This window comes from Vigna radiata, chromosome 6 (assembly GCF_000741045.1).
Source record: "Vigna radiata var. radiata cultivar VC1973A chromosome 6, Vradiata_ver6, whole genome shotgun sequence".
Taxonomy (NCBI): Eukaryota; Viridiplantae; Streptophyta; class Magnoliopsida; order Fabales; family Fabaceae; genus Vigna; species Vigna radiata.
The window spans coordinates 19704566-19717921 of record NC_028356.1 but is presented as its reverse complement, the minus strand read 5'-3'; the positions used below and the strand labels follow the sequence as shown (position 1 = coordinate 19717921).

The window sequence follows — 13356 nt, the reverse complement described above, 5'->3', positions numbered from 1 at the left end:
TATATATATATATATATATATGTATATAAGAGTAAACGGTTAACACTAAACATGAATATTTTTATATTTCAACAGATAAACATTTTTCATTTTCAACATGAGACCTAAATGCAATATCTTATCATTACATTTCTCCCTATGAATGTAATATCATACCTGTGTTTAGAATTATTCTCTCCCTATATGATAAACATAAAAAAGGGTATGGAAAACAAATTATGGCACAAACGAAGAAAGATAGGTGGCGAAGAGTAATAGATAGGGGAAAAAGAAGGCTTGGATAGAAAGGTGGTTGAAAGAGTTTGATGTGGTGTGGTGGTGGCGGGGTTGGGTTGGGTTTCCTTCATTGGGTTCTTCAAATAAGAAGCTTGTAAGAACTTCCCATTGCTTCTGAGCAGAGACAACTTCTAACATATTCAAGGCTCTTTGGTTGTCCCACCTCTGTTACAGAAAAGGAATGGTACCATCTGGAGGTGATGTTATTGGCACTAAAGGACTTTCCTTGAACGATAGTCCCTTGCTCCCTTTATATAATTTTCTATAAGAGGTTGAGCAAGGCCAACCTAGCTAGGATATGATTGAACTATATAGGATAACCTAGCTAGGAAAGAAGGCTAGAGGAGACAAGAAAGGTCTTTGGCTAGTAACTTTTAAGCGAAGAAAAGGATGGAATAATCTCAATAGTATTTCACTAATAATATCAAAAGTGTTTGTACAAGAGGAGGAACATTGAATTTATAGGAGATTCAACCTCAAATCTACATGTAACTAGTATCCTGATCACCAACCATGATTCACAAATCTTTTGACAAGTGGCAATTCACACTTATCACCCTTTAAACACGTGGAAAAGCTACGCCAAAAGTTGTTAGATACATGACACGTGCGCTAGGTAATTTTCGTTAAGCAGTTGTCTTCCGAAAAGGCAACAGAGGTCTAAAGCAGTTGTTAGTCACTGATTTGTGGTAGAAGACAGAATTTAGGACCTAAATGGAGCTAAAATTTGATGAGAAAAAGAAGAATGCACATGCAATCAGAATCTGTTGCAGGCTTACCGCCTTAAATTGCACGGAAGAGAAGAAAAATAGCTTATCGATGGAAGAATGAGAGAATGTAAAGAAGAAATCCTAGAGAGAATGTAGAAAAGAAGTAGAGAACAGAGGTTCTAAAAAAATAAAGTATTTACGATAATAAACCGAACTTTAAAAAATTCTATTTATTAAAAGTTACTTTTTAAGGTAAAATGTTCATCTCATTATTTTAATAGAGTTACTTACTCTTATATCTCTATTTTCTAGGTCCTTACAATTCACAATACTTTTATTTAATCTTCTATGGTATCTTTATATAACAACTAAAATGTTTTTTTTCCAATGATAATAATAAAAAAGGAAATTTGATAGCTTAAATAAATTATATTCTCTTTACAGATAAATTAAATTTACTTTTGTATTATATGACAAAATGTTTAAATTTTTATATTTAACTAACCTTATTTATAAATAATTTTAAATATATAAATCTTGATTGTCAATTTAAATAATTCATAATAATATGTCTCCATGTCCTACATTTTACAGATTCCATGTATCAAACTATCCGTGTCAATGTTGTATCGGAGTCAGGATTAGTATCCATGCTACATAGGTTAAAACAGTACACAAATGTCTTGTTAAGCTGTATTTTGCTTTCGCAGCAGCAACGAGTGAAGACAACATTAGCATAAGGCAGCAGCATTCTTTCCTATGCCTAAGTAATTTTTTTTACTAACAAGGGCAGAAAATAGTGTTGCAGAGAACATTGTAATGCTCATTTACACTCTTGGAGAATATCACATAGTTGCTTGAGGGTGTTGGAGAAATCTCCAAGGCTTGTTATGAGTTTGTCCCCTTGGCGTCTTGTAAAGTCAGTACAGGAATCCTCTACATTCTTAGAGTCACCTCCCTTATAGTCTGTTGCTGATTTAGTAGCAATTGCTTCAATCTCCACTGCCAAGTCTTGCAATTTCAGAGTCAATGTTTCCTGATTTTCTTCCCTGCTAATTGCTATCTTTTCTACAGTGATTGGCTTTGGCCTTTCAGTATGGTTTTCATGAAGCTCTACTTTGGGAAGACTCTTTGGTGATATTACCAAATGCTTTGGATGCCTTTCTGTATTACATTTCAACTTAGGTCTTGATTCTAGGTAGTCTTTCAAATATTCGTCTTCTGAATGATCATCCTCATGCTCTTCTTCGTGACTGTCCTCCTGCCTTTCTTCAAGTTTGAGCTTTTGAATGCGGTGTCTGAACTTACTTCGTTGTCCTTTTCTTTTGGACCCTATTCATTGAATCACAAAAATTCATCAGTTTGGAAACTCACAAGGTTATGCTCCAAAAGGGATAAAACAGCTTAGTAACATTCATTAACTAAATAACTAGAAAAGGGGGGAAAAAGGAAGAAACATGTGAAATTATATCGTGTTGATCAAAACAGTTCCTCATGCTATACATTAATTTTCACACAAAAAAAAACAAACTAAGAAAAATTGGTGCCATTATTGACAATTACTACCACTTAACTATAAGTAAGAATGATCATTTTATATTTAAACTGCATACGACAACCAATGAAAGGCCAAAATATTCTCAACTCTCCATATGTATCAATCATAATTAATAAAAAAAATTATGCTCAATTACAATTTGTAGGAGTCACAATTTTCTTCTCTCAACTTGCTCTGCCTTTGTGTTAAAAACGGAAAATAACCAAAATCAAATATCATATAAAGACTCTTGTGTCGTATGAGATGTGTCCCATTCTTCCTTTTTTTGTATTTTCATTCAACGAAAAAGTCAATATTATGTCTCCAAACTTATTGAACAAGTAGTTGGTCCAAGTGAAACTAAAGTCAATTTTCTTAAACAAGATATATCATAAACCTTCTGAGTTATAAAAAATGTGATTGAAAGGAAAGACTCTCTACTAAAGATGAGCAACCAAGTATTTCTAAGGAGATTAGCCATCCACGAAGTAATATCTATATTTTGTACCAATAAAATGTGTACCAACCTACTCCCGAACAGAAGTACACTCTGATTACCACAGATATAGGAATCAAATCCAAAATGAAAATAGATCAACCACTTCATCAATTGAGTAAAGCAAGGAGAGAAACTAAGAAACTGAAAGGTTTACTGTTTACTTAGCCCCATTTATGGAGGCCCAAAGGACTATAAATATAAACATATGCTAAAGGACATATCATTTAGTTCTCTTCACTCATTAATATTTTGTGTTTCTACTTATTTGAGCATTGGAGAGTCTTCTACAAATGAACCTCCATTTGGTGATCAAAATTTACAACCAAAGCTCATTTCTTAGTAGCCACAACTCGGGAAAGAGATTTGTTCCACAACATCTCTTACAACTCTTCACATTTAGTAAGACTATTTCGTGTCTATTATGGAGCCCAATGAAAGTTTTGATTTAGCTGAGATAATGATGGCAAGGAGGAGCATGATCACCGTTCATCATTGGAAGAAGGTTGTTTGCAAGAGACCTCACCAAGGTATTGGGCACATCATGGAATTGGAGAAGTCCTTGGCAAAGCACAAGCTAGCCTTGTTGTCCAAGGTGAAGGAAGTCAAGCAGCTTACCGAAGAGAAGGCAACATAGAAGTAAGAGAAATAGCATTTGGTGGCTGAGCAGTGTGCTTTAAAGATTCATCATCAAGGACATCAAAGGTGGATAACAAGTCTCCTAGAGGTCTCATGTGAAAGGAGCACCAAGAATTCAGCACCCTTTTAGAAGACTTTTGTTTTGAGATAGTAGTCAACACTTGATAATCATCATACAACTCCGCCTTCTAAAATATAGCAACCACAATCTTGTTTCCCCAACCTTATATAATCTCTCCTCCAATGTCTCGATTGCTTTCAACATCTGCAAACATCTGTAGGATCAACCTTTGTCTTCTTCAACACTTTAACCATCTTGTCAATCTTGAAGACCACTAATGTAGAGGATGATCATCTTTTACACTCTTAGATGCTTTTGAGGTGAAGCTCACTAGAAGAGAGGGTAAACTTAACCTCTTCAAGCGTGATGCAGTCCTTCCTTACACTCAAAGAACCCACCCAGTTCTTGTACAACAGTGTGAGAAAGGTCAATAGAATCATTGTTACATCCTCATCTACTTTCGTGTTAATGGCTTGGAGCTCCATCAAAATTGAATTGAGCTCATCAAGATGAGCATTGAATGGCGTATGCTCTGTCATACAGATCTCAAACAACCTCTTATTCAACAAAAGTTCGTCACAAATGGACTATGTGATAAAGAGCTTCTTCAACTTGCCACAACATTGTTAAGGTCTTCTCTTTTGCAACATAATAAAGAATCTATCTTAAAATGACAAAAGTGTCATCGAATAAGATTTTTCTCCATCTACACAAGAACTTGCCTCTCTATGCGACATGCTTTAAAATGTGACAAATGTATCACATCTTAATTCTACACCAGTAGAAATTGTTCTTCCCATTGATCATCTCGTTCTTGGATGTGATACTTATCTTCTTACAAAAACTTATCAAAACACAAAACAAGATCAAAGTTGGCTCTAATACCAGTCTCTTGTGAATCAAGTGCCAAAATGAGCTCAGAGTACAATGAAAGAAACAATACTGGTTAACCAACTAGAGACACAGAACAAAGAGCATGCATAACAACATAAAGATGAAGAATTATCTTGTTTAGCAAGCAAATAAGCTTTACAAATCGTTACTTTGTTGTATATCCGCAACAAGTACAAGTTACCCTAATATAGAACAACAAAATGGTGATACACAGAGACAACTGCCTGACATAATTGAACATATACAACAGACCAATGGTTTACCAAATGACATAATATTGAGTCATTAGACTGAAACCTACTAAGAGACGATGTTACAACTATCAAACACAGAACCCTAGAAATAGCTCAATACACCAAGATCTATCGTTAGTGCATGAGCAATATACTCTTGTTTCTACATATAATTTCACTAAAAGACCATAATGCTTTCCGATTTCCTTCTGTTGATTCCGAATTCCATTCCAGGCCCAAATTTTTGGTTGCATGACAACCTCTACCCAATGATGGATTAAAACTCTAAATCCAAGCTTCTTGTCAAGATGAACACCTAATTCAACAACCACAATGCACAAGCTCCATTGATGGCCCAATTAGAGTCACCACTATCAATCCAAGCCTAGATGTAGTATTTCATGTAAATGTGTTCAATAATGCAACAAGCTCCATACCATTGAGGCCAATCTGGCATCTTCCATGAAAGGGCAAAGATCTTCCATCATAGTATTCCTGCTGAGAGACCCAATGACCCATTCAAGGTGTGGTGCAACCTGTCAGCGAACCCTGCATCAATCATTCTTTTTCCCCATCTTCTTATTGTCATGATGGGATAGAGTGAAAATTGGCCTTCTCAATCCCTTTTCAGACTAGAGCCAATCCACCCGATCATGTTTTTTTCAACAGGTGAGGAGTGGGTGCTTTGCCAACCCTAGATCTGAAGTGCACATTCATCAATAGGTGGGGAGTGGATGCTACGTCCCCTAGTTCTGAAGTGCACGTTCTAATCTAAAGCTATAAAAAGAATCCAGCTTACAGTTCTACCGCTAAGTATTAACTGACTAATTAAATTCCATGGTTTGTTCATTACCTTTTACTAAGGAAAAAAAATAAATTAGGATCTAAACAAGTTTATCCTTAAATATCCCCTCAATATCTCTTAATGAGTTTTCAGTCATTAATGAGCTCTCTAAATCAACAAAGGCCCCTAAGCCTACCAAACTAAACATTTAACATTGACAATAGGCTTCCATTACGTTTTATACAATCACCAGTCAACAACACTACCATCTGGAAAAATATAGGGTTCTTAAGAGCACAGGTGTGCATTTAAAATAGCCCACCAACCATATATTGGTTAATAAAGACAAATTAAGTTGTAAGACTGGTTAGTCGAAAGCCTCCTCTAACATCCCCCTTCCATGCCAGCACAAACAACTTACCCATATGGCGACAAATACATGAACATGCTCAATTAGGCATATCTACGAGAACCATCAGTCAATTGCTATTAGCCATGATACAAAGCATAAATTTCGTATTTTAACACTCCATGTTTAAATGCATTGAATCAAACTACTTAGTCAACCAATCACCATAACAAAGATTGTAGCAATCATATTCACACCAAACTTAAACTGTCATATATGGTAAGTTCAAAGAACCAATTCCTCAATTATTGATAATTCAAGCTCAAAATGAACAAATAACAGATTACATAAAGACCTTTTACACTGTTATCCAATCACAAACTATTGTGTATAATAAAGTATATGAAATATAAAAATGAGTTGAATTTTATAATTTAGTTGAAGGATAATTTTTATATGGCCATGTAAAGTCTTTTAATGGTAGTGCATACACTTCACTAAAACTTGAGTACAACATGTAAGTATAAAGATTTTTATTGGTCAACCAATTAAACATCACCCCCACACAGTACACACGACTTCTTTAAAATAATTATTAAAAAAATAATGATCCTTTCATACATATCAATTAGTGATTGGATGACCATCTGAAAAATCATAACACTCTCCTAACAATTCTTAAATTATATACAGTTTCAGAAATGAAAATAACCGGTTAATAATAGTAGGCGAGTCATTCTTCTAATAACACAATGACACAAAGTTCACAGAAAAATTAGAACGGTGCGTACCAATTTCCACGGTGGCGTCACGCGCCTCGTTCCCTGCTTCGGTATCGCTCTCGGGATCAGCCATGCCCCGCTCCTCACGCGCCCTCACAACGCGTTCGACGGCCTCAAACAATTCGTAATCGAAATTCGGCGGCAACTTGCCTCTAGCGGCGGCGGTTCCCTTGAAGCGGTCGTAGTCAGAGAGCAATGCATGCCACTTGCGGCGGCACTGCGCGAGGTTGCGCTGCACGTCCAAGGCCATGCAGTTCTGGGCGATGATGTTCCACTGCTGGTAGGAGGAGAGCGCGACGGAGCAGTCGGCTTCCACCGCCGCGACTTCGTTCACCAGAATGAGAGACTCGATGACGCTCCAATCCGGAGCCGCTTGGGAGCGCGTGCATCGAAACGCGCCAGCCGAACCTGAATCGTCGATGACGTCATCGTCGCAAATTTTCATTTCTTTTTGCCCTCGATTCGTTCCAATGTAGAAACCAGAAAAGGAAGCTCGACGAGAAGGAGGAGGTGCTTTGTGGCTTTGCAATAATCATGTCCGAAACCCTCGCACAGATTCTTGCTAAAAACGTCGTCGCATTGATAATCTAGACTCTTTTTAAGAAATGTTATTGTACTTTCAAAATCCATATATAGTTATTACAATCTGAGATGTTTTCAGATCAGTTTTTAAATGCAATAAATTAAAAAAAAAGCATTTATGAAAGTGTAATTATGTGAAGTTAGAATAAATTATCAGGCTTAATTATATTTTGTATTCAATTCTTTTTTCAATATGTAATTTTGTTCTTTTAATTTTTTAAGTAATTTTGATCTTTATATTTTTTCGAAGTCTATAGTTTAACTCAATTTTTGTTATGTAATTTTGGTTTTCATATTATGCTAAAATCATATCATACTTGTGGTCAAACATGTTTGTCCACTACAATTTAGATAAATTTGATAACAGGTGTATTTATGGAAAGCACTCCATATAAAAGAAATTTTAAGAAAACAAAATCAAAAGTTTTTACTTTAAAATATTTCTTGGTAAAGAATTTTGCGAAAATTATTCTCTCCACTAAAAAGAGAGAAAGAAAAAAAAAGTGTTATACATAGAATAAGAGGTCTTATTAATTGGTGTATACTCCTTAATATATTATAATATAGTTTAATTATTATTTTGATCCATTTTTTTCAATTTACATTATATATTACATGGAGTGTGTACAGTATAATATCTTCTGAGTCGAGCGGGTACGATATATCTTATTAAAGATATAAAATAATCAAAGGATAATCAATAATATCTTATTAAAGATATTGATAAGTTGAAGATAAAATAATCAAGGGATAATCAAGAATATTTATTTAAAGATATTTTCAGGTAAGTCTGTTTATACTATATTATGTTTATATTTTATTCTGTTGGACTTATATCAGTTCAAGGTCCATGAGACAAATTATAAATAGAGAGTCAGGCCACAAGCCAAGTACTTCCAATTACCTTCTAATCATCTTTCAATCACATTCCACTCATTGTTTTTATTGTTATCCTATGTCATTTATTTTCTTTTATTTTTTTATTATTATGTTATTTTGTCATTCTTAATTTTATTTTACTATTTTGTTTAGTTTTAAAAAAAATAATTACAAATAAAAAAAGAAACGAAGAAAGAATAAAAAAAGCAAAAAAAATAATAAAAGAAAAAAGAAGAAAAAAAAGGAAAAAGGAAAGACAAGAAAAAAGAAGAAAAAAAGGGAAAAAGGAAAGGCACGCAAAAAGAAGAAAAAAAAGGAAAAGTAGAAAATAAAAATAATTACAAAAAGAAAAGAAATGAAAAAAGAACGAAAAAAAATAGAAAACAAAAAAAATAAAGGAAAAAGAAAAAAAAATGAAAAAATGAAAAAAAGAAAAAAAAAACAAAAGAAAAAAGAAGGAAGGAAAAAAAGGAAAAAAAGGGGGTGCACGTGAAAAAATGAAAAGAAAAAGATTTGATTTTCTTGGAATATTTTTAAAAGATCACTTTAGAATATTAATGCATGACAGATCAGTTTAGAATATTTTTGAAATTTTGTTTTATTTGGTAATAATTTGAATCAGTATTATGACAATCATTACAAGAAATAATTAAAAATAATATATTGATTGTTGTATTCAATTTCTTCCTAAAGAGAAAAATATGATTTTAATTTGATTTATTTTTATTCAATCAAGACCATTTATTTCCTGTTTTGCTAATTGACAATTAATTCGCCATTAAGGCAAGATCGCAATAATATTACAAATGTGGGTATATAAATATGCACATTGTAAACAAAAAAAAGGGAAAAAAATTCAATTTCAATAAGATAACGTAAAGGGGAGAAAAAATCCAATTTCGGAAAAAGAACATAAGGGAACTCGAAAAAATAGAAGAAGAACTTTCTGGTTGGTAANAAACTTTGAACCCAACCTCTTTTTCCCTTTTCTTTCTATTTTGTTGCGTCGTTTTCTTACTTCTTTCTTTTATTTGCTTATTTATTTCATTTCTATTTTTTATTTTTATCTTTGTTTTTATTACATTTTATCATCATTTTTTCTTTTTTTTCCTGGTTTTGGGTCTCAAACTTTTCTTCACCAATTGTAATCTATGCATGTTTGGTTTCTTTATATTCATTCTTTTTTTTTTATGCAACTATAATATATCAACCCATTTTTTCCCACACGTACGTTTTATCTATATAGCTTGTTTACCATTATTATGCCAATATGCGTTATTTTGTTTATTTCAAACTTTTGTTTTATTCTAAATATTTGAGTAACTATTATTTTGTCGGAAGTAGATTTCGTAGTGTTTAAAATTCTTCTTTTATTTAATAATTAGATATGGTCTTATTTCATTTAAAAAAAATTATTTTCATATAATAAATTAGGNCAAATTTATAAAATTATAAAATGTAAAAAGAATAAAATTAAAAATATAAAAAAAATAAAAATGTTTTAAAGGTTTAGGTACATCTGTGATCGCACGCATCGTCCTTGTGCTATAAAACCTTTCTTCCTTCTTATAAAAATAATCAAAAATATTTTAAGGGTTTAAGCACATGTGTGATCGCACGCATCGTCCTTGTGCTAGAAAACCTTTTTCTTCCTTTTTATAAAAATAATCAAAATATTTTAAGGGTTTAACCACATGTGTGATCGCACGCATCGTCCTTGTGCTATAAAACCTTTTCTTCCTTTTCATAAAAGTAATCAAAAATATTTTAAGGGTTTAAGCACATGTGTGATCGCTCGCATCGTCCTTGTGCTAGAAGACCTTTTCTTCTTCCTTACAAAAAAATACCAAAAATACAAAACATCCTTTTCCAAACAACAATCAATCTTTATTCTAGAACTACGTAACCCTGATTTCTCATTTTGAGAATACGTAGGAGAAAGGTCAATCCTTGTCGGGCAAAAAAAAAAAAAATTGTTCCTTTAGAATTTTATTTTCAGGGATAATTAAATATTTTGAAAAACCACATCAAGTTTGCGCATTTTATTAAAGGTACTGCCTTGGGGCAGGCGTTGTGGGGTGCTAACACCTTCCCCACATGTAACCGACTCCCGAACCTGGAATCTGGTTTTTGTAGACCAAGTCTTATCATTTTCTGGTTTTTCCGTAGTTTTCCAGAATAAACTATGGTGGCGACTCCGAATTGTTTTTCAAACGTTTTCTTTTTGGATCGTCGTCCCGTCGCGATTTCGGTTGCGACAGATGGCGACTCCACTAGGGACTTTGAGAGTTAGGTCATTTAATTAGATGCGCAAATTCGATGTGGTTTTGCTTTATGTTTTAGTCCCTTTTTCCTTATCTATGTTTGATGTTTGAAATAATTGCAATAATTGTTGTATATTGAACCCTAGGGTAGAAAACATGCTATATCTGCGTGGGAATGTTCTGGTTGTTTTGCAGGTGAGGGTTTGGGTGCATTGCATTCTCCCTTCACACACACACTTTATGCATATCATGAGTGGGGCCCTATACCCGGGTCTGAGTGTAACTTAGAATTAGAGGAGTTGTGTAGTGGTGTCACTCTGGGATGTACTTCCTGTCTGGCTATCGTGAGAACTCCAGCTAGAGTCTGTTCTTTTCATTTGTCTCTCTGCATCTAGTTGATTACTCGACTGTTGTGGAGACGCTGTGAAGAGGGCCATAGCTCTAGTGACCATTGATCTTTAGGCTCAGGGAACCATCCTTGTGAGATTGCATATACTAGACCTTGAATCCTAAGCGTCGAACCTCCGTAAGGGCACAAAGGGAGATGTGTGCAATCTTCTAACCCTCATTTTCGTTTAATAAAATCACGCATCTTGTGCATATCTTGAGTCACTTGTCTTTCTTGCGAATAGTCAAACTCATGTTTTTCGAAAATAATAAAAAATGATAAATCAAAAACAAAGTTGGAGTGTCAGACTTTTCCGAGGTTAAACATTTAATCAAAAATAACAATTTGGCATTTCCTTTCTAGATATTTGCGCACATGCTGCTTGAAAAACCTTCACCCTTCACTTTCCCAAAATAAAGGATTTCCCCCACAAACACTATCATTGCCCTTAGTAACAAAGTAAACTTTTACACTAGGGCAAACTGGCCTGGCCAAAATTCTTCTCGCTTACGCTAGTAGGGTGATCCCTGAATCCATTGAGACAAAATAATTTTTTTTTAAAAAAAAAAAAGAAAAGGAAAAAAAAGAAAAAAGAAAAAGAATAAGTCCCTTAGATTGAAAACCTGAAAGCACAGTCTAGAAAAGAAAAAAAAAAACGACTTATGTTGAGGTCATCTAGTCGAAAAGTTAATCTATGAAAATAAGGCAATCAGAGTTCAAAATGATGTGTGACCTTCTTGTCTTTATCTAAAAAAAAAACTATATCCATTGTCACCCCGTTTGAGCCAAAAATAAATTCTTTCTTAAAATTTTCCCAAGCAAAGGTTATCATCAGGTAGGAGTCAACTCATGATGCAAATGAAGAGCACTCAGTGATCAAAAGAAGAGGATTCATCAACAACGGTGAACAAAAAAGAACAAAAAAAAAGCAATCACAAAGTGATGTTGAGCAAAAAGAATAAAAATCAAAGTTTGAGAAAAAAACAAAGTGTTCAAAAGTCAAAAGGTTGATGCAATGCCTAGATGATAACTCTTGTTTCAAGAAGTAATAACCGACAAGCATTTATTTGGGCCTTTTTATCCTTTCTTCTAATACCTTTTAGCCCCTAGCCACATTACAAGCCTAATAAAGCCCACACAGATTGGACAATGATTGCTCAAATTTTCATAAAGTTTAATTTTGCGATAAGGCGAAGTGACTTTCAATGTGTCGTAAAAAAAAAGTTGAAAAGAAAAAAAAACAAAAGAAGAGGAAAAAGTAATGTCTCAGGAAAAGGGGATCTCCCTATCAACTAGCCAGAAGCAAAAAAAAAAATCAAACCAATTAGGGCCAACCTTGTTAGCCGATCCTTTTCATGCCCACCACCTCTTCCAAACAAAACCCTATGCCAAAAAAAAAAACTGGGGCAACTTTGTGGATTTCACCACGCGTCTTCACCCTGAAATTCATCAACCCATAATCTCAAGACTGGGGCAGCTTTACAGATCTCCCTTGAATTTTCACCCTAATTTTCATGGATCCAAACCCTAACTCATTTTTCCCAAACACCAAACCGGGGCAAAATTTTGGGTATCTCGTGTTTTGTCTTGACACTCACATATTACCCCTCCTTTGGGGTTTGTAGCACCCATATGACTATTCAATTCCCTTCCAAACCTTCATAAACAACTTTTGTTTTTCCCTTGCCAGTGAATTCAAGCACGTGTGCACTGATGTCAAGAAAGATAAAGTCAAACATTTAATCATATCTGACATTAGACCTTGGATGTATGACATTCCTCACTTTTCGAAGCATTGAAAATAATGACCAGTTTGATGATTGCAAGTAAGACAATTGACTCGGAAAAAAACACAAAAACAAAATAAATGTTTTTCATATGTGCATCAATCCATCAAAAAGAAAGTCTTTTTGATTGAAACCCTCTTCATTCATATGAGTGGTTTTCGAATCCTTCTTCAAAAATACAAAAAGAATAACATTCAGATTTTCTCTTTCAAGCCATATTGTTTCAAAAATCAAATTTCTATCAAAATTGCAAAACATTTCACAAAATTATGAATTTCAAGAATTTCACAATTTGTAAGCCCAGTTTCTACACTGGCCCCTAAGCCCAGTTTCACCTGGCCCATAAGCCCAGTTTCACCACTGGCCCCTAAGCCCAGTTTCACGCTGGCCCCAAAGCCCAGTTTCACCTGGCCCCTAAGCCCAGTTTCACCTGGCCCCTAAGCCCAATTCCCACACTGGCCCCTAAGCCCAGTTCCCACACTGGCCCCTAAAGCCTAGTTTCTACACTGGCCTAAGCCCAATTTCCACACTGGCCCCTAAGCCCAGTTTCCACACTGGCCCTAAGCCCAGTTTCCATACTGGCCCCCAAGCCCAGTTTCGCCTGGCCCACAAAGCCCAGTTTCCACACTGGCCCCCAAGCCTAGTTTCCATACTGGCCCATAAGCCCAGCTTCACCTGGCCCACAAAGCCCAGTT

At 34.6% G+C, this 13356-nt stretch overlaps 1 protein-coding gene across 1 annotated transcript; it reads right to left on the bottom strand.

Moving 5' to 3' along the window:
• Nucleotides 1-1648: 1648 nt before the first annotated feature.
• LOC106763077 lies at nt 1649-7373 on the bottom strand. The gene is made up of 2 exons (XM_014647249.2): nt 6771-7373; nt 1649-2318 (listed from the first exon to the last, which is right to left on the bottom strand). Exons 1-2 carry the CDS (start codon nt 7204-7206, stop codon nt 1810-1812), a joined length of 945 nt encoding a protein of 314 aa, XP_014502735.1. The 5' UTR covers nt 7207-7373; the 3' UTR covers nt 1649-1809.
• Between the last annotated feature and the right edge of the window lie 5983 nt (nt 7374-13356).